This window comes from Podarcis gaigeae (genome assembly GCF_964106915.1).
Source record: "Podarcis gaigeae genome assembly, chromosome: 2".
NCBI lineage: Eukaryota > Metazoa > Chordata > Lepidosauria > Squamata > Lacertidae > Podarcis > Podarcis gaigeae.
Window position 1 is genome coordinate 72944451 of NC_139679.1, and position 22658 is coordinate 72967108.

The window sequence follows — 22658 nt, forward strand, 5'->3', positions numbered from 1 at the left end:
GGGTCAAGCCCCGCGGAGCATCATGGGGCTCGTAGTCCAGCCGTAGCGCTGTCACAAAGCTCGCTGGCTCAGCAAGGCGGGCCTGCCAGGACTCCAGCTCCCAGAGGACACGGCGGCGGCGGCACCGGCACCCGCTTGGAGGGAGGAGGAGGAGCGGGAAGAGGGCGAGTGATCTATCCAGAGAAGGAAGATGGTGGAGCAAGCGGCGTGGTTCCCTCGTCAGGCAGCAACCGGCCCCGTCAACCAGCGCAGAGATTCCTCCGGGCCCCGAGTCGCCTCCTGATAACCGCCTGCCCGGCCATGCCCCGCTCACGCCGGGGCGACGGAGCCCGCCGGGGCGGCCGAGGTGAGCGCGGGGAGTCGGGGGCTGCTTCTCGCCCTCCCTCTGGCCGGGGTTTGGCCGGGAGGTTGGGTGACGGGCGCCGGAGTCACTCCGCTTAGGATCAGGCGCTTGGTCTGCGCGCGCTTCTGCTTCGCCCGGGGATCCCGGACAGCTGTTGCGCCGCGTTTCCGGACGAGGTTGGCGCGCGTTCGCCTGCGGGGCAGATCTCCGCCTCCTCCGCCCCTACCAGTCTCTCCGCTGCTGATCTCTCTCTCCCGCAGGGCGGAGGGGCCCGGGGGCTGATGTGGGAACGGGGTACGAGGAGGGCTCAGTAGGCAGCTGCCCAGGCAGCCTCCGCGCCTCGACTAGAGAAGCGGGAGCCGCCCGAGCGGAGCTTCTCCAATGAAGGCATTTCAAAGGGGGCGGGGGGCTCTCGGCCCCACTGAGGAGTCCGGGTGGTCTCCGGGCTCATTGGGAGCGCGGCTGTCCCCAACCCCTCACCACGTGGCCTTTGAGAGAAGCCGCCCGGCTTTTCTGTTTCCTCGTTCTCCAGTTGCACATCCCGTCCCAAGGCGCCTTTCCCTTTCCCTTTCTCACTTCCTGCTGCCGCGCTTCACTGCAGAGCAGAGTGCCAAAAGGGCTTTAGTCCGACGCGTAAAATCATGGCGGTGTTTCCGAAGTGACACGTGTATCTCTATTTCATGTGCATACATCCCCCTGCGTGCGAAGCGAAGCACATGCGTTCAGGCTTCCTGTTTTGCCCTGCTGTGAAAGTGCTTCTGAAACTCCCGAAGTGGCTTTGGCCTTTGCTGCTGGGCTTCACAGAGGCATCTGGTTGTCCGCTCTGGGTAGCTTGAGATTGTCCTTTATGGGACTTTGCTATGATCCAGCAGGGCTGCCTATAAGAGTTGAGCAATGGAAAACAATAAGCCACAAATTAAGCCTTCCAGATAAGAGGAAGGTGGAAAGAAACACAGCTTGACAGAAGTAATTGCATGTTCCTATAGCATACATTTGTTCTGAAATGCTTATTTCATATCTTCTAACCCCGGAGCAATTCCTGGGGCAAATAGGGATGCATCTGATTAATCCATATGATAAACTGATTGCAGTTTGCTGATTTCTTTGGCCAGTTAGTAAGAAAGAATGCCCTTGCTTAGGATTTGTTGCTTTTATATAGCATAGCTTGGCTACTTGTAAGCAACAGTTCAGGCATGTGGGCTCACCCTTCTATCCATTTGCATGCTCATCTAGCTTGTCTTACAGTTGGATGCTGAGCTTTTCCTGTTTGTTCTGTGATGGAAGTCAAAGAGTTAGATCACTGCTGTTGCAGTCTTAGTTCTTACTGAGGTCATAAACCTCTTTTGTGGTCCATACCACTTCAGGTGGGTGAGATCCCATAATTTACCACCACCCCCATCAGGGGTTGCCAGCGTGATGCCTACGTATCCTGGCAATGGTCCTCTTAAGGTCTTCCCCTGGTGCACCTCTCTCTTATAGCCCCATGGATGGGTCATGAGATGGATGAAGCTGCTGCCAGTAAGTGTAGATCAGGCATAGGCAAACTTGGCCCTCCAGATGTTTTGGGACTACAGCTCCCATCATCCCTAGCTAACAGGACCAGTGGACAGGGATGTTGGAAATTGTCTCAAAACATCTGGAGGGCTGAGTTTGCCTATGCCTGGTGTAGATAATATTGAGCTAGATGGACAGCTGGCCTGACTCAGTATATAAGGCAGCTTCCTATGTACCTACTTACAAGCTTGTGTCTTTTCAAGGCTCAGATTAATTCTACTCAATCTGATATTTACCCTTATAAAAGCAAAGTGTGTGTTTGCACTCTTTTTGTCTGGGGGGGGAGCAGAGGGGAGGCTGATCTGAAGGAGATCAGAGAAGTGACTTTAGGGGTGGTGCCTATTGCATGTGCTCAAAAATCCATATGTGCCCAAGGGCTTTAAAAAGTTAGTTAACCCAGACATGTAAGACAGTTCTCTGTACATAGAAAATAAAGGAGAAAAAAATTTAAATTGCTCTGCATAGAGGGGCCTTCAGTCTGGTGGCAGCATGGCATAGTTTTCGTATCTTGGAAACATCTAGGCTACAGAGAGTGATGGGTAAACTTTCTAGCTTCCCAGTACATAAAGAAGCTAACCATATGTTATATACCTTGGTGTAAATCTCTTATCAGATGCTTTGCTTTCTTATAACAACCTTTTGGCGACTGTTTGAAGTGTTTATTTAAAGCAAATAATAGGGTCAAACTCAGGGTCAAACTCTCCCAAAGCAGCTTCCGGCATAAAAAATTCCAATGTGTAGTCGATAATCTGTTACCTAGATGCAATAACATTACCAAATTAGTGTTACTGTTGGTCATTCAAATCACAAACATTTCCAGTAAAAATTATGAAATCATATAAGCAGCTTAAAATTAATTCCTCTGTTTAAGAGAGATAGAGAGAAGGCAGTTTTAAACAAATGGCTCTTAAGGGCCTCCAGTGATGGAACCTTACATTGCTCAACTAGAAAATGATTTTACAGCCATGGGCCGCCACTGAGTAGTTCCTATTTACTGCTACACATGAAACTGGAACAACCTTGAGAAGTGAAGCTCTGCTTTAAGCAATCTAAGCTGTTTGTGTCCAGACTCTTCAAGTTATAAGGTGTAATAGAGCAAATACGGGAGAGTGTGCAATTATAGAAGGTATGCATTACAGTAGTTTTATTATCCTGTGTTTAATTCTTCGAAGTCTGTAGACACCTGGATTGACTGTATCTCACGCTGGTCAACCCCTGTGTACAATTATAATCATTGGCTGGAATTACCCGCTGTGTGACTTCTGTGTACCTTCTGGTATAGCTCAGGCCAGGCCAGTGTATGGCTCACTGGGCCAAGCAGCATTGCTAGCCATCTAGGCAAAATTTCTGTTGCGTATGGCACAATAAAGTGAAATTATTTAGCGGAGTCTTTCTGGAGGGTTGGAAACAATTACATTTGTGGAAGGGTGGCTTTGCATTGTGCTTTTTTCTTTTCGTTTTAAAGGCACACTGCTGCTTTAAAAATTGCCTACAATGCGGTGGGAGGGGGGAGGGAGAAAGAAACAGCACTTTGTGACCTTTACAGGTGTACTAAACAAATTTGTTTGCCCCTAAGAACACACAGCTGTAAGTGTCCCAGTCCTTTTATGTTTACTTTTTGACATCGGCAGCAGGAGAAGCACCTGTTTCTTACCTGTGTGCTGTGGAACTCTCTGGGAATCAGCATCTGTCTTTCAGCTTGGTGTCATCTGGAAAGCATGCAATACTCTCTCCACAGATATAAGCTGATGCTGCTTATGTAACAGTCTGGAAGCATGTGTATCCTGGGTGCTGCCATGCTCAAGTAGGTCTTTTTAGAATGTTATTTATGGAGGCAGTGCTGGAAGCATGTGTTGTGGTTCTAGAAACCTTTTGGAAATTGAAGCCTTTTGTACTGTGGCAATCGACAATAGCCTGGCCACAGTTATCCATGCTCGAGTAGCATCTTTGGCTTGGCTACTGCCTTGCATTGTTTGTGGCGTGAAAGAACTCTCAGAAGGCTGATTTGGTTTAAAATACAGCAGATAGGCTGCTGTCTGGCATGGACTATGTGAAACAGATCTCAGGTTTCCTTATGTTTTCAGCCATAATTATTGAAATTGTTCTTTTCTCCCCTTGTTTCTAAGAGGACAAGCCTTTTCTGTGGTGGCTGTCTGCCTGTGGGTTGCCTGTCCTAGGTCTGTACAGTGGTACCTCAGGTTAAGTACTTAATTCGTTCCAGAGGTCCATACTTAACCTGAAACTGTTCTTAACCTGAAGCACCACTTTAGCTAATGGGGCTCCTGCTGCTGCCGCGCCACCGGAGCCCAATTTCTGTTCTCATCCTGAAGCAAAGTTCTTAACCTGAAGCACCATTTCTGGGTTAGCCGAGTCTTTAACCTGAAGCATATGTAACCTGAAGTGTATGTAACCTGAGGTACCACTGTATGCCCAACACCCAGTGTTGTGTTTTAAGCACCAGGTAAAAACATTTTTATGCACCTAGGTCTTTTAGTTCAGTGTGCGGATAGTGCTCTTTATTTCGTTGGCTGCCTCTCTTTGAATTACAGTATTTAGTTGGGTAGGCTGTATTGTGAGATGTACTCTACGCTTTCTATTTAAGAGGTCTGTGGCAGTATCCTAAAAAGAGAAAGCCTTACAGAAGTGTCCTCCTTTAGAAACCACCATTTTGTCTCTTCTTGTATTTTGTCAAGTACGCCTTTTACACTGGAGCTGCCTCCCAAACTCATCTCAGTAAGTTTCCCTCCCACTCTCCAAATGTTGTTGTGACTTTTCCTCTCAGGCTTCCTTGCCAGTTCTAATCCCCTTTTTAGCCTCCCTCTCTCTGCCTTTAGAGATGCTGGATTCCCATCAGCTCCATCCTGCATTGCCAGTAGCCAGGAATGGTTGGGAGTTGCAGTCCAGCAGTACCTGAAGGCCTGCAATCCCTCATCCCTGCTCTATATAACTCCCATGTATTGCTTTACAGAAGACATTTGCTATAGGCAAGGGCAAGGCACAGTGGGTGCTAAGCATTTTTACATCCTGTTGATTTCAGTGGGAGAGTTAAACATATGCTGGCTTCTGTTCTGTGAGTCTTAACCTGTTTTATTTGCATAGTCTATCTTTATCTCCTGAGCTTGTAAGTCTTTGCCACTTAAGAATCCTGGCCTTTTGCTTTCCAATGGGCTGCTCTTGACAGGAGTATCAGAGGCCTAGCAAGGCAAATACCACATGCCCAAGAGTATGGTGAAGGAAAAGAGTGCTAGAGACATGATCGACACTAGAACCTAACTACACGCCATGTTATGCATGTGATTAGTAATCACGGGGTTTGTGTTTAAAAATTAAATAGTAGGAAGAGGTAGGTACCAGGATCAGCACAAAGCAAAGGGAAATGCAAGCTCTTCTTCCCCAGCCAAGAGACTCCGTGAAATTCCCAACCCCAGTGCAGCAATTAGGATTGGGAAAGCTGAGGTACACTAGAAAAATCTGCAGTGAGAGCCAGTGTGGTGTAGTGGTTAAGAGCGGTAGTCTCGTAATCCTGGGTAACCGGGTTCGCGTCTCCGCTCCTCCACATGCAGTTGCTGGGTGACCTTGGGCCAGTCACACTTCTTTGAAGTCTCTCAGCCCCACTCACCTCACAGAGTGTTTGTTGTGGGGGAGGAAGGGAAAGGAGAATGTTAGCCGCTTTGAGACTCCTTAAAGGGAGTGAAAGGCGGGATATCAAATCCAAACTCTTCTTCTTCTTCAAACCAGTAAGAAGACAATTCCTTTATTAGGGCTCATAAAATAGTGAGGTGGCTTTTCAGTGATGCAGAACTCCTCATCAGGCTGGGTGTTAAGCAAAGCAGATGGGGATGGGTGGAAAGGAGGGAGGGAGGGAGGGAAAGCTGGCTTGATGTCTGAAGCCACAGCTGCCTTTAATCACACTCCTGAAGGCGGAAGTCCCGTGCTGTAGTAGATTTGAGGCTTAATTGGATTAGGCTGCACTAGGTGGCATGAAGGTGTTGGTGAGGACCGCCCTGACATGCCTTCAGGAGCCCCCAAATGGTGCAAAGCCACTCTCTCCTTGCAGCTGGACAAGAACTCAATGTACTGTTCTTTTGGCATCTGTGGAGCAAAGCGTTTGTAGCCTCTCTGAATAAACACAACCTCAGCCGGATGAGTATGTTAAAGTTCGCACATGCATCTCCCTCCCCCCCACTAGTTTTGCTGGTAAATTATTGTTTTTGCGAGGGACACCATGTGAGACGAAACCCTTTGCCCTGTTGTCTGTTTTGGGGCTGGAGTGCCTGCGTTCCTTATTGGCAGCTAGCAACCACTGGAGTTGGTGGTGCAGAATGTTTGCTGCAGCCTCCCTTCCTGGGTGCCACCATGCTGCTCTGTTCATTGTGGGGCCCAGCTGTGTACTCAGCAATCTGCTTTCATCTGGCTGGTGCCACCAGTGCAGCCCTCTCCTTGTATGGGGCTTTGAGCCAGAAGCCTCTTAACCCTTGAGTGGCTGCTCCCTTGATGTCACGCCTGCTCAACAAGCAACGTCTGCTGCTTTGGGTGATGATTCAGTAGCGTTTAGCACCCCAGCTATTTTGCAGTCTAGCTGGCTCCTAGGGAATCAAATTCCCTTTCCTCCTCTCTCTCTGCTCTGTTCTGCCATAGCCCTAAAGCAGGGGTCAGCAAACTTTTTCAGCAGGGAGCCGGTCCATTGTCCCTCAGACCTTGTGGGGGGGGAGGACTATATGTTGCCATGATTATGACCCGCATTTTGGGCAAAAAACCTTAATGGGACCAACCCCAACGTTGCCCAAATGTGACTTTTGGGGGGGGGGTTCCCTCATGCACCCACGCTGCTTCCTTTGTGTTTTATGCGTTGACAGTTTTATTTCTCTCGTAAGGTGGGGTGGGGGGCTGAGGTAAGTGCGCCATTCCTGTCAGCCCTGGAGAGTATTTGCGCATGTGTGGGTGAAGGGGAAAGCCATTGGCCATGCTTAGTCAGGCCGGTGCCACTCAAGCAAAAACGTTCTTTTCCCCATGTGAAGGAAGATGAGTCAGTGACTGTTTACCTTTCCATGGCTCGCACCGTGTAGCTAACAGAGTGCAGAACTGATTTGGAGTGCAGCCGCCCAGGCGCTCCCCGCTTCCTTCGGTGGGGAGCACCGTCGCCACAGACACCGGCGGGCATTGCTCCCGAGGTGCCTCTGAGCCCCTGTTGCCGCAACTGCCCTTCCTGAGGTCAGTCGCTGGCAGCTCCATAGTGGAAATCGGAACTGTGGCTCCTTTTCCCTCTTCTCCACCCCATAATAAAGTATTGCTGCTCGCGATGGACAGAGAAGGGGCTTGTCTCAAGCAGCCACCTGCCTTACTTTTGACCCCCAAGCCTGGCTGAGTCACAAGAATCATTGTGCGTGTGTGCTGTGCCAGCTGCCTGGATTCCTGGACTGTCAGTCTGTCTAGAAGGCAATTGGGCCTTTTCTAGCCTTGCATTCTTCAGTCTTTGGCATTTCCACGACTCTGCTGTTTTTAATAGGAGACAGCAAACAGATTTGGTCTCTTGTGCAACCCAAAAGCCAAGATGTCCTAACACATTTCATCAGGCACCACAGTGCTTTTCTACAAACATGACATCTGAAACAACGCTGTCGAATTGTTCTGAGCTGTTCGACTGAGCCATTGTCTTCCAGCTGTAACAATAGCCTCGCTTTTCTGTACAGTTCTGCTTTGGGTTTGCTTTCTGTGCTTTAAAAATAAATAAATTAAAAGCTTATCTGCCTATGGTAGCTCATTTGACACTATCATGGCAGCATCTTCGTTGTTCCATGCTAATCCCCACCAACACATTTGGGCTGCATCCAGCCTAATGGATCACAGTATCTGCGAGCATAGCAGGGGAAGGACGGGTGGCCCAGCGTAGCAGCTTGGCTTCCTTCCAAGGCTGCTTCCTCCTTGGCTTCTGCTTGGGGCTAGCTGAGGTGACAGAGCTCTCTCAGGCGGCTCAGCTGCTCCAGGATGCCCTGCCTAGGATCCTTTGCACCTGTCCGCAGGGTAAGGCAACTGCTGCGATCTGTGGGCAGACACGGCCCTTGAAGTCATTCTGCTGCAGCAGGAATGAAATTAACACAGTTGTTGGTCCAGTCCGGTGTGATTTTGATTAGCTGCTGATACAGTTCAACAGTTGGGAGTGTGAACTTGGACCTGTGAAGCATCTGCTGGAATCCAAGTTTATTCAAGGCCACACTCTGTGGCACTGAGTCGTCATTCCTTTTGCCATGAGTCTGTCAGGAATGTTGAATGACAGTGATGAAGATGGGGGGTGGACAGGAAGTTTAGAAGCATAATAAAGTAATTTGCACACAAATGATAAATAGCAACGGTGATAGTGTAGACCACCTTTCCCCAATCTGGTGCCCTCTTGAGGTTTTGGACTACAACTCACATCATCCCTAGCCAAGACAGCCTGTGTTCAGAATAATGGGAGTTGTAGTTGGCAACAGCTAGAGAGTACCAGGTTGGAAAATGCTGGTATAGACATTGAATTTTCAGCATGTTTCCCATCCCCCTTGGGACTGAGGTGGATTAATGGTGGATTTTGGCATATGTAACTATCACCTCAAGCTTCCTACATAGCTATCATTTCTGGTCCTATATAGATTGCTTGTAAGCGTGCATCAGGTCCAGCTTTTCTCTGTCCTGTATTTCTGTCTGCAAATCTGGAGTCCCCAGTTGGTTACCCAATGCCTTCCCCAACTTAAGACTAGACAGAATCATAGAATCCTAGAGTTGGAAGGAACCACAAGGGTCATCTAGTCCAGCCCCCTGCAATGCAGGAATCATTTGCCTAACATGGGGTTCAAACTCATGATCCTGAGATTAAGAGTCTCATGCTCTACCGACTGAGCAATCCCAGCTAATAGCTACCTGAGACTATTCTGTGCCATTTCTTTACCTGCCTACTAATGGTGGGATGGGGGGGGGTGAGGGAAGTTCCTCCGGTTATTGAAGAATTGAGATCCCTGGTTAAACTTGCAGAAGAGATGAGGATTGATTTTATTTGCAGATTACAACAAGGTCATGTCAAACCCTGGCTGAAATGAACCCCGGTATTAACCCCTCCATGCTTCTAAGTCATTTGGATCAATCTGAATTTAATCATGCATTTTATGAAGTTGTGCTCTGTGCGTATTGATTGTGGCAGTGCTAGGTTGTTTTGGTTTTGCAATTTTATCATAGCCTATGGGTGAAACAAATAAACTAACAGACTGAAGCTGTGCTATTATGTTTTTGCCTTCACCACGATACTCCATTTTCTTAACCACTTGCTTCACAACTTAGCTACTTCTGTTTATTTCTCTCTGAAAACAATCAATAATAACTATGAATTTACCCAAGCGTCTTTTCCTGGTAGCTTTAAATAGTTCTAGAATGGATCCGACTCAACTTATTTCTTTGGGTGCTGAAAAATCATTTGACAAAATATATTGGCAGTTTTTATTTTGTTACTTTGTAAAAATTTGGATTTCCTCAGGAATTTATGAAGTGAATTAGAATTTTATACCTCTCTCCTAAATTGTATAAACAAATGGTTCCTTCAGATCCAGATTTTAACCATATAGGGATTAATGGCTGATTAACAAAAGTTGACTTTGAGCCTTATGGTGGCTAAGAAACTTATGCTTTTTTGCTGTCCACTATCTATTACACAATGGTTTAGAGACCTTACTTCCTTGGTTACGTTCAAACATATTTGATATAGGTGCCAATCTCATGCAGATACCTATCTGGACATATCAAACACTTATATTAACTAGCATGTCTATTTTAAAATCTATGTACTGATGGGCATTGTATTTGCAATGGGAACATATGGCAATTTGTTAATAGTATATTTTTATTTTCTCTTTTTTTCAGTAGTTTGCTTATTTTTTTCTTTCTCTTTTCTGTTCCTTGTTAAAGCTGCAAGAAAATAAAATAATTTTTTTAAAGCTCTGGTCCCTTAAAGTCAGAAAGGGTTAAAAGGGGGCCCCCTTCATCCCCTTCCATATGGTTCTGATTATCTCCTGGTCCAGGCCTTGAACATTTATCAGTAGGGTGTGTCAAAGCTGACAGTGCTGACTTTAACCAAAGGCAGTAGCCGGCTAATAGCTATCCAGGGATGTCAAGGGATTGGGCAACTCGTCTTGCTTTAGGTGAGTGGGAAAACAGGGTTGTCCACCCTTCCTTTCCTGACAGGTGACTGCAGTTTTTCTGCAGCAGAACTGCCCTAGCTTACTTTACCATTAAGGCTTATACAGTACAGTCTTGGACAGTATCATTGTTCACTGTAGCTTGTGAGTATGAGGTTTCATAGAAGCATCTTATTACTTGTTCTTTACAACAAAAAGAAGCATAGTTGGTTAAAATGAAGGTGCCATTTTGGTTGTTGTTTAGAAGGGAATGCAGACATAGTTAACAAGTCAGGGTGCATACAGATGAACACTTACTAGGCAACAGCACATCACAGTCTGCATGGAACTACTTGATAGGGCATATGAACCCATATAAACAAACCATTCTGCAGTTGCTTGTTTGTCTGTACTGTCATACCTTGGAAGTCGAACGGAATCCGTTCCAGAAGTCTCTTCGACTTCCAAAACGTTCAGAAATGCAGGCGCGCCGGAAACAATAGCGGAAGCTGTGCCAAACGTTTGGCTTAAAAAAAACACATTTGGAAACCAGAACACTCACTTCTGGTTTTCGATCGTTCGGGAGCTGGAACATTCGACTCCTAAGGCATCGTTCGGGAGCCGAGGTATGACTGTGTTATCCTGGCACATGGTTAGAAAGTTGTTTCTGCACAAGTACAAAGTAAATGAAATGGTTATCTATATGGGTTCCACGGCATTGTCCTGCCAAATGGTGAAGATTAGACAAGGGCCATAACTTAGTGGTAAAATATATGTCTCAGGTTCAATCCTTGGCATCTCCTAATCATAATCATCATCATCGCCATCATCTGGGTGGCTCACAACAGAATATTAAAAACACGATAAAACAGCAAACATTAAAAACTTCCCTAAACAGGGCTGCCTTCAGGTGTCTTCTAAAAGTAAGATAGTTGTTTATTTTCTTGACATCTGATGGGAGGGCATTCCACAGGGCGGGCGCCACTACCGAGAAGGTCCTCTGCCTGGTTCTCTGTAACCTCACTTCTCGCCAGAAAGCCCTCAGAGCTGGACCTCAGTTTCCAGCTGGGAAAGATTTCTGTCTGAAACCCTGGAGAGCAGCTGCCAATCAGTGCAGACAACACTGGGCTAGATAGGACAATGGTCTGAGTGCTCCTGCTTTCTCAGATTTCTGATTAGGTGTAGAAGTGTGGCAAATATCTCATCTACTTTGAGTGGGCACTTAGCTTGTTAAGTGGCGGATTTCATACCATGGTCCTTCTTTGCAAATAGTCATCTGTAATCCCCCTTGGTCTCAGGCAGGGAAAAGGAAGACCCTGCCTCATGCTCCACATTCTTCAGACAGGGTGCGTTCTAGGGAAACACAGCATGCATCCTGTAAGTCATACAGGTGAACGTCTCACTTGTTCTGACCTTTTCTCCTCTCTTCTGCTTAGGAGCTCACCGGATTGCAAAGATGGAGTCTCAGGCCAGTGATGACGAGGCAGCCAGTGATGTGCTGAGTCACTACAGCAGCGCCAGTGAGACGACCAGTGTGACTGAAGAAGTGACAGGTGAGGGTGGGCAGAAGTTAGTGACGGAAACCCTGGCCTTCTGTGTATTGAGCAAAACTTTAGATTTTGTAAACACTACTTTCTAACCTCAGGAAGCTCCGCACAACATAGTGGTTTTTCTTCCTGGCATTTTTTTTTCACCCTTCAGAATTTAGAGGGATGTGTGCATGTGTGTGATATTTTTTGGGGTGCGGGGTGGGGAGTCATTGAGAAGGAAGACTTGCTGCTCTACAAAAAAGATTGGGGACAGGAGAATACGTGAGCTTTTTAGCAAAACTTCCACCACATGTTCAGGTTTGTTAGAATCTCCTCCAGGTCATAAGACAGGGAAAGGTGACAAAATTTGGTTATTTTGGGTTGCAAATTACATTAGCAGATAACATCTGCAGACTAATTCACAAGCTTGCAAAAGAAAAGAAAAGAAAAAAACCACCTCACCCAACAAACTGGTATGTGGAATGTCTTGGAATCAACATAAGGAGTTTTAGGATGCTGTATTGGATGTGATATACCCCACCATGTGACCACATAATAGGCACACTTCCAGAGACATCGCTTTGTAAGCATTGTATGAATTTTTTTCCACCGAGTCGGTACTCAGAGTGGCTTTCAACAAAGCAATTTAAAGCATGGATGGTTTAAAAAAACGGGTGTGGGTGTGGGTGTTGTTGTTTTTTTGCTGTTACTAAAACTTCATTAATTACAGTATAATTCCATTTGAGCTGATACAGTTAAATGTCACATCAGTTGCCAGGACAATTCATAACTCAAGACTGGTCAAAAGCCTGTTGAACAAGCGTCTCGAACATAAAACCTGTTGAAATGCTACAATAAAGAATCCACTGGCAGTTCTGCCAGCACTGTTCAGACTTTCAACCTTTGTTCCCCTTTCTTTAGGGATACAAGATCTGCAGGCTGTGGGTCTGGATGGTCCAATCTTACTTTGACGCTTTCCTCCCCTGCTCCCATTTTTTCTGTTTTTCCACAGGAGGTGAAGCAGTGGATGAGCAGGCGCAGCAAGAGGAGGTGGAAGATAAACTGAAGGAGTGCATTGACAATGTGATGGACAAGAGGTGAGGCTCAGAGGCTGATTTTAAGCTAAATTCAGGTGCTGTGCCAAACCGTGGCTCTGGAAGCTTATTTCATGCCCCCTGAGGATGCTCAATCCTCCCTGGATTGTTGTTGTTTTCCCCCCACCCCTTTAATGTTTTCCCTCCCAAAAGTTACTTTTAATTCTGGAAAGTAGTTCTGATTCCTCCAAGCCAGCTCGTACGTACAGAAACATAACACTCATCACTTGGGCTGCCTAAGAGGCGGCGGTCAGAGAACTGCGTTCCCTGTTAGCATATAGACTGCTTCAGTGGCAAGCTGCCAACCGGGATAGGCTGGGTGCAGCTCCATTGAGAAGAACTTGGCAGAAGTGCACACAGCGCTTGGCACTTCTCCTCACTACAACAGTATGAATTACTGCTGCCCTTCTGGCCATGCAGCCTCGATTATTCAGAGTGAACTTCTGAACTGGGGTGGTGGTCTGCACAGTCCACAGAACATCATTGACTTAGCGTGCCTTCTGATCTCTGTCACACCATGGAATTATTAGGAGGTGCACACTGGTATATATCATGTATACTTCTGGTGTATTTCCTGATATGCAGAAGCGGTTGGTTCTGAGCCTCAGAACTACACACTGCCCTCCCCCAGTCACAAAAAGGTGTGTCTCTTGTGCAGTTCAGAGCGCGTACCATGTACCCGTTAACTTCACACTGAATCAGTATGGGGTTTGTAGCAGGTGAAGAATTTGCTGAACTGGTCAGAAAGATGAAGTAAACCTGCAAAATTCGTTCAGAGTGAGCTGACTTTATTTGGCACTGAACTTGGATTCTTGAGAGAAGGACTGCACATTCTTGGCTCTTGTTATGACTCCCATCCCTCTCTTTCTGACATCTTTCCAGTGCCAAGACACGGCAGGTTGCTCTAGAGAGCCTGCGGCTGGCCTTCTCCTCCAAGACGCTCTTTGACTTCCTGTTGGAACGCAGGCTCACCGTCACGGACTCCTTAGAGAAGTGCCTGAAGAAAGGTGGGTCTCTGCAACCTTTAGTACAGCACCATTATGTAATACAGACGGAGTTGATCCAGCCTAACCAAAGCACTTCCAAGTCCCATTTGGTTTTAGCAGGAGAAATGAGCACCTGCTTCAATTAAATCTCTCCCACTGAAAACAACTGGGCGTGAAAGTGGTTTGGGTGGATTGTGTTGGCACTTTCATACTTTTCTAAATAAGGTAACTTCTGGTCATTTTTATTGTCTTTTTGTAATTTGATACTTCTGTTAAGCATAAAGATTGTGAAGTTACCATATTTGGTGCATAATAATAATAATAATAATAATGTATTATTTATACCCCTCCCATCTGGGTAGACGTCCCCAGCCACTCTGGGCGGCTAATGTAAACATTTCCACATAAGTTTTCATCCGTCGTTAACAACCATCTTATAAGGTAGGCTAGTGTGATTATCCCTTTGTTACTAGTACAAGCAGAGGGCGACTGCAACTCGCCCCAGGTTTACTGTGAATTTTGAACCAATGCTTCCTGGCTCTCTCACAAAATGAGGCATGTTAGTGCTGCCGTTCTCCCATCTGTGAAGGACTGGTAGGTTTCTGTGACATCTCCATTGTTATATGGCAAAGGGATAGAGCTTTACTTCTCTATGTTCATTTTAACAACTTGCGTGCTTCTTGCCTGCCCTCTTGATGTTGCCTTTGAAATACCCTCTGCATCAGAGATGGTGAGTCTTTGCAACCCTCCCAGATATTGGGCTACAACTCCCATCAGCCTCAGCCAACATGGCCGAGGGTCAGGGATGATGGGAGTTGTAGTCAGACAACATCTGGAGGGCCGCAGCATCTTTGTCCCAGTTCTACATCCTGTAGGCCAGTGTTTCCCAACCTTGGGCTTCCAGCTGTTTTCAGACTACAATTCCCATCATCCCTGACCACTGGTCTTGCTAGCTAAGGATGATGGGAGTTGTAGTCCAAAAACAGCTGGAGGCCCAAGGTTGGGAAACGCTGCTGTAGGCAACCTTTTGCCTTTAAAACCGCTTTGGAATATTGTGAGACAGTACTGTGCCAGGGCTGAAAAGATGCCGCTTCTGGTGCTCTGTGCCCCCACAATTCATAAGTCTCATAACTGTCCCGTGTTCCCTGTTTCTTGCACATGACTAGCACTGTTTTGAATATTTTGCATGAGGGGGAAAGACAGCTTATTCTCTTCCTCCTCTCAGGTAAAGGGGAGGAGCAGTCCCTTGCTGCTACTGTCCTTACACTACTGTGCCTTCAGATGGGCTCGGGGCCCGAGGGGGAGGAGGTGTTCCGCAGCCTGAAGCCCCTCCTCACCACCATCCTCACAGACTCCTCGGCCAGCCCAGTTGCTCGGCAAAGTGTGAGTAGCACCTCCTTTCTTCTGTCTTGGAGCAAACCTTGTGGGAGGGAGATGTTACTGGGCACTCTGGGAAATGGTTTCTTAAAATGGCTACTCGGAATGGCTTTGACGTTGCCTTGTCCTGTCTTCCTTTTTCTCTTCCGTCTTCCCCGGTAGTGTGCCACTGCTCTTGGGATGTGCTGCTACATTGCTGCTGCAGACATGGAGGTAACTTACACTAATGCTTTAACTTGACAGATGGTAGCCAGTGAAGCAAGAACCTAGATCTCCCTCCCCTCCTGTATAGGGTAGTGTAGTAGTAGCCAGGCAGGGGTCAGCAAACTTTTTCAGCAGGGGGCCGGTCCACTGTCCCTCAGATCTTGTGGAGGGCCAGACTATTTGTGGGAGAGGGGATGAATGAATTCTTATGCCCCACAAATAACCAGAGATGCATTTTAAATAAAAGCACACATTCTACTCATGTAAAAACACACTGATTCCCAGACCGTTCATGGGCCGGATTTAGAAGGTGATTGGGCCGGATCCGGGCCCCGGGTCTTAGTTTGCCTACTCATGACTAGCGTGTCAACACCCTGTGTTTGAATACTGATCATTGGAGTTTGTCAGGTCTAGATTAGTTGTAAGAGTGCCCGACTCCACCATGCTCTCAAATTGTTTCAGAGAGTATTTGTTACTTTCTGAAAAGTATTTAGCCTAGTATTGATCCCCTTAAGTGTTTTAGGGAAGCCATTCATTTTGTATTGAGAAACAGCCCCTTGATTCCTTGCATAACTCAGTCTATTGAGACGCCTCCATAGTCCCTTCTGATTAAATAGCTCCTGGTTTTTCCACCCACAGTTTTTATCCCATGCTGCTTCTCTGGCATACCGCTTAGCTATTGCTTTTGTAGCTACACAGAGGACTGACAACCTCACTAGAGGTAGAGCCAATTCCTTTTGGATCAGCCCAGAGACGTGGAACTAAGATGAGCTGCTCTCTGCATTAGGACATGGTCATAGCTGGACTTACCTATTCAAGTTGAAACTGGTGGTTTAAGGCTTCGTTCACCAAAATAGACACATTCTTCATGCGCAGGAATACTTAACAGATTTACAAGGGGAAAGCACATACTGTAAGTGCTTTGGGGTGTGCGTTTCATTTCTAGAATAAAAGAGAACAAGAAAAAGCACTTTGGGTGTCATAGAACTTTAGGGCTGCAGTCGACCCAACTTTCCTGCATTGGCAAACCTGGCTCCCTCAGAGTTGATTGCCAGCGTAATGTGAGCCCAGATTGTGTGCCACCCTGAAGCCCCAGCGTAGTTCACCAGAAACCTAGACACTCTTCTGGTTTATTGTATCCTTTTTAGTTTCGTTTATTGTTTCTGTGAGAACTGACTGATCACTTCCCACCCCCTTCAGGACTTGGTTTCCTGTCTTGCCTGCCTAGAAGGCATCTTTGGCAGTTCCTGCAGCACGGATGCCAGCTTGGTGCCCTCTCATCACAGTCCTCTGCTCCAGACCTTGCATTGCAATGCACTCCAGTCATGGTCTCTGCTCCTCACCATCTGCCCAAGCACCCAGATCAAGAAGATTCTGGACAAGTGAGTGTTGAGATTGAGTGCAGGGAAAGAGGTGGGGAAGGGGCTTTCCCACACTGTGGGCTTGATGATCAGAATGGGGAAGGGGCTTCCCATGGGCATCTGGTTGGCCACTGTGAGACCAGGATGCTGGACTAGATGGGCCACTTGCCTGATCGAGCAAGGCTGTTCTTACATTCTTACCTTGTGCTCTCCTTCTACAGTCACCTACCCAAGTTGCCTCTGATGCTGTCCAGTGATAACGTCAACCTTCGGATTGTGGCAGGGGAAACGATTGCACTGCTCTTTGAACTGGCTCGAGACATGGAGGTAGGATATAGCACTTGCTGATACTTGCAAGCACACATGTGAGGTTCCTCTTGTGCTTGTGACCATTCTCTATTGGAGGCAATATTGCACTGAACGCCAGCTTCTGGGGAGCAGAAACGTCTGCTGCCTTCGTATCACAGAGCCCTGTGATTGCCCATTGTGAGAAACAGGTTGCCGAACTAGATAGGCCTTTGGTCTGGTCCAGCAAGGCTCATTTTGGGTTCTTATGGCCCCTGAGGCCTTTGCCAATAAGCTTGGGGGGGGGGAACTTAAGAAGATCCCTTCTGGATCAGGTCAATGGCCCATCTACTCCAGCCTCCTGTTCCCACAGTAGCCAACCAGATGCATATGGGAAGCCTGCAGGCTGGTTGGAAGACTCAGTGAAGAAAATAATAGTCACAGTAATTCCAAATCTTATCAACTTCCGAGTTGCATTCCCTGTGTGCGCACGAACACACACTCTCTCTTAGTGTCTTAGGATATGATAATCACTTGAGGCAAACCCTGCAATCTCCTTTGGCTTTGTGTTGATAAAAGACTGCCTTAGAAAATTTAATCTTGAGTAAAATGCTGTCCCACTCAAAATTTATGAGTCTATACAAGAAAAGGGTGGGTCGGTCTATTATTTTGTCCATTTTGCACATATTCATGAGTTGCTTTGTATGGTTTCTGCAGCCACCTTTTTATTGCAAAACACTCATTTTATCCTAAAATATACATTTTCTGAATGTACGGCAGCACATTGTTGCTGTTTTTTTGAACTGAGCATTGAATTGCAAAATTCATAAGTGTGAAATCCAAATGGTAAACTAATTTCCAATCTACACATTAGTCCAGGAAGTCAGGTTGGGTTGCAGTGGAATTGACAGAAGTTGAATTCCTCAGATCCCTAGATCTGAGGCATAGGATCCCGTTCCTTAAGTGGATGTGGACTGATAAAAGTGCATGCCTGGACAGCAGGTGTCGGGAGCCCCATTTCAGACCACAGAGAGTTTCCCGAAGGAGTTGTGAGATACAGATACAAAAAGTAAAACTAGGGAAGGAGCTGTGGCCTCTCTATCTTTTGTACCTCTCACTGCGTTTTGGGTGGCCTGCAAGTTGAAGCTTCTGCCTGACACCGTTCATCTCCTTTTTTTGCCATAGGAGGATTTCTTTTATGAAGACACGGACCTGCTCTGCACAAAACTGAAAGCCCTGGCCACAGACAGCAACAAGTACAGAGCCAAGACCGACCGGCGCAAGCAGCGCTCCATCTTCCGCGATGTGCTGCATTTCATTGAGGTGCCTTGCCTAGCTAATGCCGCCCTTGCCTAGTTCAGAAGAGGGCTCCTCCCTCCGCATTGCTTCAACCCTTAGATTTCCCAGAAGAACAAGGCGCAGGGACTTGAGGGCCTTTATAGAATTGCACTCCTTTAACTCCAGCTTTGTGATGCCCAGGCTGCGACTATTCTGAGGAAAAATGCACTCTGTGCATGTTTAAGAGGCATTCTCCTCTTTTTTGCCCCCATAATGTTTCATGTGTTCCAAGCTTATGACCTGGTCTTCAGAATCTGTCTCAGATTAAAGCTCCACGTTCCTGGAAAGGGAGGAAAGGAGCCTGTCAGTAGAAGGTTTTCTCTATGAGCACTTAGGGCAGCTCTGCTGTCCTGCTTTCCAGAACATAGTATCCCTGGGGTAGGCACTGGGGTAGTGCTGGTGCTTGCATGAAATGCCTGTGAGTGGCTTTCTTCTGCTGTGAGGTAGTGTCCATGAAGCTGCCACTCTTAAGCATTCAGAGAGACAACATGGTGCTGAGCTTTGCTTGTGAGATGTGGGGTGGGATGAACTTCTCTTTCTCTACGGAGTCTCCAGCTGCCTTTTCTTCCCTGCTCCAGAATGGGGAGTGCCATGAGGAGACGATCAAGTTTGGACTGGAGTGTATGTATGTGGACAGCTGGGCAAGGAGGAGAACATACAATGCCTTCAAAGAGGCTCTTGGCTCTGGGGTCAGGCACCACCTTCAGGTAAGGGCAGAAGAGTCCATGTGGGGCTCCTAAGGTTTATTCCTTGCCTTTGTCTACCTGGGCTGCTGCTCTTTCAGCTCCAAGATTTTTCACCTAATGGGTGTTGTCATCTTGCCCACAGAACAACGAGCTCCTGCGTGAGATATTTGAGCTGGGCCCCCCGCTAGTACTGGATGCTGCGGCTATTAAAGCTAGCAAGATATCACGCTTTGAGAAGGTACGTCAGCGGTGCTCCTAGTATTTCTGCTACTTTTAGCTCCCTTGCTTTGCTTTGTTAAGTTTCGGTGTTATTTTCTTCTCTGCAACACCAGCAAACCTGTGTGCATCTTTCCCCACCAATGGCAGCTTGCCATGGATAGCCTGTTTCCTAGTAACAACCTTTAGGTTATGTGACCACTCTGGCCCTCTAGAGAAATGTGCAGTGGCAAAGCCAGATTATGGCTGAAATGCAAGTCTTCAGATGGTGTGGAGGTGACATGTAAAAGGTAAAGGGACTCCTGACCATTAGGTCCAGTCGTGGCCGACTTTGGGGTTGCGGTGCTCATCTCGCTTTATTGGCCGAGGGAGTCGGCATACAGCTTCCGGGTCATGTGGCGAACCAGAGCAGCGCACGGAAACGCCGTTTACCTTCCTGCCGGAGCGGTACCTATTAATCTACTTGCACTTTGACGTGCTTTCGAACTGCTAGGTTGGCAGGAGCAGGGACTGAGCAAAGGGAGCTCACCCCGTCCCGGGGATTTGAACCGCTGACCTTCTGATCGGCAAGTCCTAGGCTCTGTGGTTTAACCCACAGTGCCACCCGTGTCCAGTAAATGTGTGTGTTTTAGGCAGGGGGTGAGAGGTGTGTGTATATGTAATATAATAAAACCAGGTGCTGGGGGGAAAGGAGGGGGGTTCTTGCCGTGTCTGTGAATGCCCCTGAAGCATAGCCAGCAACTTCTGCAGACGCAATGTTGTACTTACATGTCTCTTTCGGTCTGATTTGTTTTTTCTGATATTCCCTCAGCTAATTTCCCCCTCTGTCTCTGTTTTCTCTTTCTGCATCCCCACCAGCACCTCTACAACTCGGCTGCTTTCAAGGCCCGGACGAAAGCAAGGAGCCGTGTTCGAGATAAGCGAGCCGATGTCCTTTGAGGGAGGCTTGTTTCCTCCTCCTCCTCCTCCTCCTCTTGCTGCTGCTGCTGCCGCCTTCCATACAAGCCAATGCGCTACAGACCTGGAACACTGTGAACCTTGTGGGTGGAGGGAGAGCCTGTGGCAAAGGAGCCCTGTTGCCTTCGCTCTTTACGAAAGCTGGGCTTGTGCCATGCCCCCCTCTGCTCCCCCACCATTGTCTGGGGGCTTTTATATATGTACAGAATAATATTTAAATGTCTCGAATGTTTGAATCGTGGTGGGATGGCAGTGGGCAGGTGCCATTTTTATTTTTTTAACCAAAAAAATCTAAGCGAGGTTGGGTAGTGGGGAGGCTTATTTTTCCTCCCCACTGCTTTTTTAAGCCAGTGATTCTTTTTTTTAAAAAAAGCCCCATCTTTCCCCCTGTCTCTGATGCTGAACACATCCTGCAGTTGCCGTTGCAGTGTGCGCAGTGAAATCAAGGACTAGATCTTCCCACCCCCTTCCGCGGTGAGAACTTCCAGTGAGGTACCCAGTGCAGGAGGCTGGCTTAGTTGTAAGGCTAAAGACTGCAGTTGTCCAGGATGGAGGTGGCGAAAGTACCGGCTTGAGGTTTGGTGCCTTGGGTTTTTCCCCTCCGGTGTTGAAGATACTTTGCCTTTGGGTTGAATGAAATGTACACTAGAAATCAGTGTGGTTGTTTATTAAAGGCTGGGCTGACAGCACCATGAAAGGGGCTGTACCTCTTCTCTGCTCATGCAGCTGCTATTTTTCGCAGCCTCTCTTTGACACCCTGCCCAACACTGTCTTTAATTCTGTTCTCTCACGTGATTATAATGCTCAGTTTTGCTCCGCACTTGCATGGCTGCTGCTTCTCTTTTCTTCTTTGATGGCAGAATGAAAAGCCTCAGGGCAAAGAAAGGGCCTGTCCTCTGGCCATCCTGGCAAAGCTCCTCCTCATAGTGGGGCATGTTCCCCTGTTGTAGGAGAAGGGTCCTGTGGCTTATTTGGCTGGTGTAAAGTTGGTGTGTGGTGCGTTGCCCTGCTCAGTGGGCTCTCCTGCCTTCAGAAAGCTGAATTCTGTAAGCATATATTGCATAATTTATTTTAAGTCTGCTATGTGGTGGTGGTTGTGAGCTATACAGGGGCCCCATTACTTTGACAGCTGCAATTCTTGTTATCCCTCATCATTTTTTGCAAAGCATGGTCTACATGCTTCTTTTGAGCAGCTGTAAAGACTGATATCCAGATTAATATATAATAAGAGTGATCTGGACCAGCTAGTTGTATTATGTTTCCATTGATTTCAGCACGGCTTAGGTGAAACTACGGTAACTTAGTTTGGATCATATCCTGTATAAATATATACTATGCTTGTTCTCTCTCTTTCATTCACATACAACTACATATTCTTAGGAGGTTGAATTCTGTGCCTAAAGTTAGTCTGTGTTTGTGCAGTGCTCACTTGCACAGAATCCTAGCCTTTCACTTGAGTACCAGGAAATCAGCAAATGGAGGAATCTGGCAGTATGAAGAACTGCCGCTCACCATTTTGCTTCCCTCATTTGGTTTCTCTGTAATGTATTTTGGGGGATTTTGTCATCACAAATAGGATAAGGGGGTGTGTGTGTGTGTGTGTGTGTGTGTGTGTGTGTGTGTGTGTAAAGCTTCAAACCTTTGCTGTCCAGACTGGAGACATAGCACATCATCGTCACAGAGCAAAGTTAATGGAAAGTAAGCTTTTTCTCCTGGTACCTTGCTCTATTGATCTCTGAAACACATTGCCTCACTTTCATAGTGTTGTCAGCAGAAAATGCCCACGTTGGCCTATTTGGCTTTAAATCGAGAGAAAATATTAAACATAAAGTGGTAGGTGAAAAGCCATATTCCTATCAACATGACCTCATCAGCAGCGGTGTATGGGCATAGAACTTATGTCTGGGGGTTCAAGAGTTTGCAGAATTAACCAGGGGTGTCCTGTTGTGCGTCCTGCAACTCAGGAGCTGTGCCGTGCCTTTCCTTCCGATACATTCTCTGACTCCAGCTGAGTTGTGCAGATCTGTACAATGAATGCGTGCATTATTATTATTATTTATTAGGTTTGTTAGTCGCTTGCGATCTGAAGGTCTCCCAAGCGACTTACAGTACTTACCATGTGATATGTACCCCCATATCGCAAGACACATTGAGTAGTTTTTCCCAGAAAGCAATTGCTCAAGAGGATTTGCCCTTGCCTAGTGCCAAACTGAAGGGTTGTCCTAACTCTTGTGGTTGGGCCACCTGGGATTCTGCTGCTGGCTTCCTGCCATTCTTTTTACTCCAGGTTCAGTTGTGAACTTTGGGGCTGGTGCATCAAAGCAGGGAGTCTATATATCTGCATTGCTATGACTGTAGTTAGAATCAGAGTGTAGAATTCGGATAATTTCAGCTATCCATTTTTGTTTTAAAATAAAATCTAGCTGCCTTGGAGAACAGATTGGGACCATACACCCATTTTTTTCCTTCAGAAACGGTCTTGAAAAACGAGTATTGGGAATCCTGTGCACTGTCGAGTGGGGGAGGGGCAGGAATTAGGCACTAATTAAGGAAAGGACAGGCTCATATGTCACATTTACATGTAATTGTT

The 22658-nt window shown here is 46.9% G+C and overlaps 1 protein-coding gene across 1 annotated transcript; it reads left to right on the forward strand.

Annotated features, from left to right (window-relative positions):
• Nucleotides 1-27: 27 nt before the first annotated feature.
• On the forward strand, nt 28-22506 carry IFRD2 (interferon related developmental regulator 2). The gene is made up of 12 exons (XM_083726626.1): nt 28-346; nt 11472-11588; nt 12577-12661; nt 13541-13665; nt 14870-15027; nt 15184-15234; nt 16426-16607; nt 16808-16913; nt 18057-18194; nt 18788-18916; nt 19038-19133; nt 19970-22506. Exons 1-12 carry the CDS (start codon nt 301-303, stop codon nt 20048-20050), a joined length of 1314 nt encoding a protein of 437 aa, XP_083582752.1. The 5' UTR covers nt 28-300; the 3' UTR covers nt 20051-22506.
• Nucleotides 22507-22658: the final 152 nt, after the last annotated feature.

Excerpts from the sequence above, each read along its gene's own strand:
- IFRD2 (XM_083726626.1), top strand. The coding sequence starts at position 301 with ATGCCCCGCTCACGCCGGGGCGACGGAGCCCGCCGGGGCGGCCGAG. Across the intron at positions 18,195-18,787 it reads ATGTGCTGCATTTCATTGAG|AATGGGGAGTGCCATGAGGA; the intron begins GTGCCTTGCCTA and ends TCCCTGCTCCAG. Across the intron at positions 19,134-19,969 it reads AGATATCACGCTTTGAGAAG|CACCTCTACAACTCGGCTGC; the intron begins GTACGTCAGCGG and ends CATCCCCACCAG.